Source organism: Triticum urartu, chromosome 4 (genome assembly GCF_003073215.2).
Source record: "Triticum urartu cultivar G1812 chromosome 4, Tu2.1, whole genome shotgun sequence".
Lineage (NCBI taxonomy): Eukaryota > Viridiplantae > Streptophyta > Magnoliopsida > Poales > Poaceae > Triticum > Triticum urartu.
Genome location: NC_053025.1, coordinates 498060831 through 498067045, shown reverse-complemented (window position 1 = coordinate 498067045; position 6215 = coordinate 498060831). Strand labels below are relative to the sequence as shown.

General features: G+C 47.4%; 1 protein-coding gene across 1 annotated transcript; it reads left to right on the top strand.

Annotated features, from left to right (window-relative positions):
- Positions 1-2664: 2664 nt before the first annotated feature.
- Positions 2665-4777, top strand: LOC125552263 (berberine bridge enzyme-like Cyn d 4). Its single transcript, XM_048715759.1, has 2 exons — positions 2665-4456; positions 4564-4777. Exon 1 carries the CDS (start codon positions 2742-2744, stop codon positions 4440-4442), a length of 1701 nt encoding a protein of 566 aa, XP_048571716.1. The 5' UTR covers positions 2665-2741; the 3' UTR covers positions 4443-4456; positions 4564-4777.
- The last annotated feature ends 1438 nt before the right edge of the window (positions 4778-6215 follow it).

Sequence of the window (6215 nt, the reverse complement as noted above, 5' to 3'; positions counted from 1 at the left end):
CCCACTATGTTCTGAGATTGATGTTGCCATGACTTTGCCATGCTTAATGCTTGTCACTTTGGGCCCGGATGCCATGATTTTAGATCTGAACCGTTTATGTTATCATCATTATATCCATGTTCTAGATCCGATCTTGCAAGTTATAGTCACCTACTACGTGTTATGATCCAGCAACCCCGGAGTGACAATAGTCGGGACCACTACCGATGATGACCGTAGTTTAAGGAGTTCATGTATTCACCGTGTGTTAATGCTTTATTCCGGTTCTATATTAAAAGGAGGCCTTAATATCCCTTAGTTTCCAATTGGACCCCGCTGCCGTAGGAGGGTAGGACAAAAGATGTCATGCAAGTTCTTGCCATAAGCACGTATGACTATTTACGGAATACATGCCTACATTATATTTATGAACTAGAGTTAGTGCCGTATCGCCCTAGGTTATGACTGTCACATGATGAATGTCATCCAACAAATCAACGATCTAATGCCTACGAATTTATTTTATATTTTTCTTGCTAAGTTACTACTGATATCATTACTATTGCATTGTTATCACCGTTATCGTTGCTGTTGCTATTGCCACTACTATCAAAACTATCATATTATTGTGCTACTGATCACTTTGCTGCAGATAATTAATCTCCAGGTGTGACTGAATTGACAATTCAGTTGCTAATACTTACAAATATTCTTTGGCTCCCCTTGTGTCGAATCTATAAATTTGGGTTGAATACTCTACCCTCGAAAACTGTTGCGATCCCCTATACTTGTGGGTTATCAACATGGTGGCTTGCGATCCCGGTCGTCGGCCTCGGTGCGTTCGTGGGGGCTGGTATAGGTGACATCAGACCAGAGGAAACTCTGGATGGATCGCTCATCCTGACGGTGGCAACGACCAAGGTCGCCGTTCTCCTCCTTGCATGCGCCGTCGAGATCCCTACCCTCCACCTCGCCCCATGCCCGGGTGAAGACCCAAAATCTCCTTAGATTGGGCGGCGGCAGCACTGCGTGTGCCGTGCCCTTCTTGGAGGCATTGCCTAGGGCGTTTGGGTGCTTGGTTAGAGGAACTGCAAGTGGAGGGGATGCGACCAGTGGCAACAAGTGGTGTTCGCGAAGAAGGAGCGACGTGGTATCAGGCACGTCAACAATGGCGGGTCTCGACGACATGGAGCAGTGGGGTCTTGATAGTGGGCGCGTGATGATGGACACACGCATGATGGTGGCATTGTCTGATGTCGTGGTGACGTCGACGACAGCTAGGCCTGGGAAGGTCAATGCGTCAGTACAACTCTAAAGATGGATTGGTGGAAGACGATGGCGGTGGTGATGGCGTCCTGGACTAGGGGGTACCAACCTAGTCGGTCTACAGTTCTCGGGCCGGGCCTTCATGCCCTGGCTCCCATACGGCAAGACTCTGAGAGCTTCATGCCTATGTGTGTTCAAGACTGGCTCTACCGAAGACTTGGCGTGTACTCCAAGATGTTTCCTACCATCTCCATGCGCCCCATGGATACTGACCATGTAACCCTAGATGCCCTACCTTGCGTGTATATAAGCTAGAGGGTTTAACCTATAGAGGAGATCCAATCACAATTACATTCACCTAGCCCTAGGGTTAGATCTCTCCTTACGATCTCGAGGTAGATCAAGCTTGCACTCGATACATCATCATCAATACAATCAAAAGCAGGACGTAGGGTATTACTTATTTGAGAGGACCCGAACCTGTGTAAATATTACCCCCTTCGTCCCTGTTACCAATGATCCAAAATCCATAGCTCGGGACCCCATACCCTGAGGTTTGCCGGTTTTACCACCGACATTGGTGCTTCATTGAGAGTCCCGACATGAGATCAACAAAGGATCGATGGGATCGTCGGTTAACGACTCGAACCCTTAGGGCACTGCTTATGTCCAGCTTTAGCAACAAGGAAGGAGTCTTTGTCCGGTGTAGACGTCGGGCGAAGCCCCAAACAAACATAAAGTTATCATGAATACTTCTTGATTTGGTGAACGCGCTTTGAGAATAGGACACCAGCCCATTCATGAACGGAGCTAGTCGAGTTGCCATGAATTTTGCAGAATCTTTGGGAAAACATGGATGAGACCGATGGGGCGGAAATGTGATATGTCCTCAGCACCCTCCTTCTTTGGTAGTAACACTACGTTAGTTGAGTTCAACCAATGCAGGTTTGTAGTATGGAGAGTTGAGAAGGAGTTCACTTATCACGAAATGAGATAAAAAGAATGTATTTAGAACTAAATATGTCTATATACATTTATTTATTTTTACAATTATTCCCTCTCTCTCATAATATAAAAGAGTTTTTTACATTTATGGGACGGAGGGAGTATTTTCGAACCAAGAAAGTACATTTTAGTGATGTGACGTGACACGATGTGATGGAGCAATTTTAGGTGTGTTGGAAATACCGAGCAGTTGGCCTGTCGAATCATGGCGTGCTAAGCTTCGACACTGTTAATCAAGCCGTTGGTGCTAGAAAGCAAACTTCAGTACATCGTCAGATTTTGCATCGTCCCTGAATCGGCCGCGCATCTGTCGTTCGCAAAGTAGTTTCGTTTTCTCCTCTCCAGACTTCAGTCACCTGTCACCATCAGCGTGAGCGTGAGGGGAGTCCACCTATACCATATTCAAAGCCAACTAGAACACCTTGATCCTATCACCATTCTCCCGCTGATAATTGCTTAGGCAGAGCAAGGGGAGCCAGGGCAAGAAGACGATGCGGCCATTCACGCGTCTCTGTCCCCTCCTCCTCCTGCTCCTCCTCGTCTCGCCTTCGTCCCCGCAGCCGCAGGAGCTCCAAGAAGAAGAGGGCGGCCTCCACGAGAGCTTCCTGCGTTGTGTGTCCCGCCTCTCGCCGGACACCGCCGACCCGTCCGAGCTCGTCCACGCGCCGGCGGACGCCTCCTACCCGCCCCTTCTCGCCTCCACCATCCAGAACCTCCGCTTCGCCTCGCCTCAGACGCCGAGGCCATCGCTGCTCCTCACGCCCAGGACCGTCGCCGAGGTGCAGGCGTCCGTGGCCTGCTGCAAGGCCCACGGCCTCACCGTCCGCGCCCGCAGCGGAGGCCACGACTACGAAGGCCTATCATATCGCGCGATCCGTCCCAGCGGCGGCCGCCCGTTCGCCGTCATCGACGTCGCCGCGCTCCGAACAGTGCGGGTCGATGCGGAACGCCGCGTGGCGCGCGCCCAGCCCGGGGCCACCCTTGGGGAGCTCTACTACGCGGTCGCGGAGGGGAGCGGTGGTGAGCTGGGGTTCCCCGCCGGGATCTGCCCCACGGTCTGCGTCGGTGGGCACCTCAGCGGCGGCGGATTCGGGCCGATGATGCGCAAATACGGCCTGGCCGCCGACAACGTCGTAGACGCCGAGGTGGTGGACGCGGGAGGGAAGCTCCTGAACCGGTCAGCCATGGGGGAGGACCTCTTCTGGGCGATCAGGGGCGGCGGAGGAGGAAGCTTCGGCATCGTCGTTTCTTGGACCGTGAGTCTGGTCCCCGTCCCGAGCGTCGTATCCGCCTTCACCGTCCGTCGGCTACTCCGGCATGGTGACGAGGACGAGGAAGCAATGCTCCGTCTCCTGACCAAATGGCAGCTCGTGGCACACGCCCTCCCGGACGATCTCTTCGTCAAGCTGGAAATGGAGCCCAAGGTCGATGACGGCGGCAAGAGACGGCCATTGGTGGTGTTCAAGTCATTCTTTCTTGGCAATTGCAGCGGGATGGTTACCCAAATGGGCATCCATTTGCCAGAACTAGACATTAAGCCAAGCGATTGCAGAGAGATGAACTGGATTCAGTCGATGCTCTACTTCTACGGCTACACCAATGGCCAACCGGCAGAAGTGTTTCTGGACAGAACACTCCAACCCAAAGAATACTACAAGATCAAGCTAGACTACCTGACATCGCCAATTCCGGCAACCGGTCTAAGCATGTTGTTCACCAAGATCGTCGAACACCAGGGCGGCTCGATCGATATCGACCCCCAGGGCGGCAGGATGAGCGAGATACCAGAATCCGACACGCCGTATGCGCACCGCAGAGGGTACCTCTACAACTTCCAGTACTATGTCAAGTGGGGAAGTGACAAGAACGTGTCATATGAGGAGAAGCATTTGGGTTGGGTCAGGGGGGTGCATGAGCTCATGACACCCTATGTGAGCAATAGGCCTAGAGCTGCATACATTAACTTCAGGGACCTGGACTTGGGGCAGAATGTGGAGGGCAATACAAGCTATGAGGAGGCCAAGGTGTGGGGGAGAATGTACTTCAGGGGAAACTTCAGGAGGTTGGCAATGGTGAAGGCAGAGGTTGATCCTGACCAGGTGTTCTGGAGTGAGCAGAGCATCCCTCCTCTGGTTGTGGCCAGGAGGAAGAGGAAGGGACAGAGGCATGGTGGATTGGTTTTAGAGATTTGACAGTTCAACCGCAGGTTTGTGTTCCTTCTAGCGTATGTTTCTCAAAAAATAAGAAACAAAATCCACTTGCCTCGTCTCTTGCAATGATGTGCCGAATTATGCTGTCGTTTTCTGTTTGCAGGATTAAAAGAAACTAGATGATATTCCGCACGGTGTTGCAGAATTGTTTTGTAATATACTCCCTCTGTCCCATAATATACGAGCTTTTTTGACACTAGTGCAATGTTAAAAATGTTCTTATATTATGAAACAGAGGGAATATTTCAATGATATTTGGTTGTATGCAACATGAATATTTGAAGTAATAATAGGAGAATCAAAGCTGAAAATACATATGATCATGGTGTTTGATTATTCTATAGTTGTAAATTATTTATTAAAGTATAAATAACAGAATAAAAATTGAAATTATCATGCATGTCATGTATGTTTGTATGTAAGGTCGACATTTTCTCCATACATGTTTCATATTGAGGTGAAATGTTTACATGTTAAGAAAAACGCACCCAGCCCATATGTGGGACTAGTAAACTTCTAAGAGACATAAATAAACAAATGCACTTTTACTCACATATGAGACCTAAAGCAAATAAACAAGTACGCTACTACTTTCATGTGAGACAAATACTTGCAGAATGCACAAATAACAAATGCAAAATGTGAATCCAATTCAAAATTATGCTCTTGTTTTCGGTTTCTCTTTTCAACCAACTCTTCCAATTCTATATCACAGAATAAGAAAGTGAACAAATTGTAACTCCAAAGCGATAGTAGTCCTTGCCGTTCTACCCGATCGGCGACCTTGTACGGTCAATCCACTAATGCCTATTCTAACATGTACCCAACATTCAGAATGTTATGTCTTGCAAAGAAAACTAGATGACCTGGTTGCGCCAATGGCACAAGAAGCGAGTTAGAAGCGATGTTCGTAGTGAATAAGTAGGAAACATAAATGGAAAGATGACGCAATGTGGAATGTGGATTGTATTACAGATAGTAGAATGGCTTAAACCAGTTAACGTAAGATGCTAATTAAAACTAAGAATTATTGTATCGATAACCATTTTATATGCACAAAGATCATTTCATTATTGGACAAGGAGAAAACAAATATGTTCATGCCATATTGTTCGAAGCCACTCTCAATAAAATAGCGTCCATTATGACATGAACCGTTTTTAATAATCTGGAATCATAGATATCTAAACAAGCAACATCCATCTTCAGGACCTGTTGCATAAGAAATGGCCTCTCAGGAACCATATCCATTCAAGTAGGCTATAAAGGGAAAGAAAGATAAAGATAAACTATTAACAATATTGATAGCATGAAGCAAGACATATGGAAACTGAAGCAAATGTGTCACAGATTGCAGAAAAGTATTTCAACCATGAAGATGGGTACAAAAGCTAATATCGCGCTTATTGCAGGCCTAGGACATGTTTCCTTCCTTAGTCCATCTGGAGCAGCCCGTATAGTTATTATCTCTGGCATATCTTGGTTTTCAGACCATCTGCAGATGCCCATATAGTTAAAAGGCCAAATGGCACAAAATACAAATTCAGTTGAGGAGATATTAGCAAATAAATGCTTAGCATTACAGATAGTACAATGACAATCAATTTTTTGCTACTGAAGTGCATGTCCTTGTCTCTTCTCAGACCAAGATGACACAATGAGGTATCATTTGTTTCCTAATTACACTGTAACCTGAAATCTGTGTGCATATGTGCATGGGCACATCGATTAAGTATAAATAAGTGAAGCATTCAT

What these genes read in the sequence shown, in the direction of transcription:
- LOC125552263 (XM_048715759.1), top strand. Translation starts at nt 2,742, where the DNA reads ATGCGGCCATTCACGCGTCTCTGTCCCCTCCTCCTCCTGCTCCTCCTC.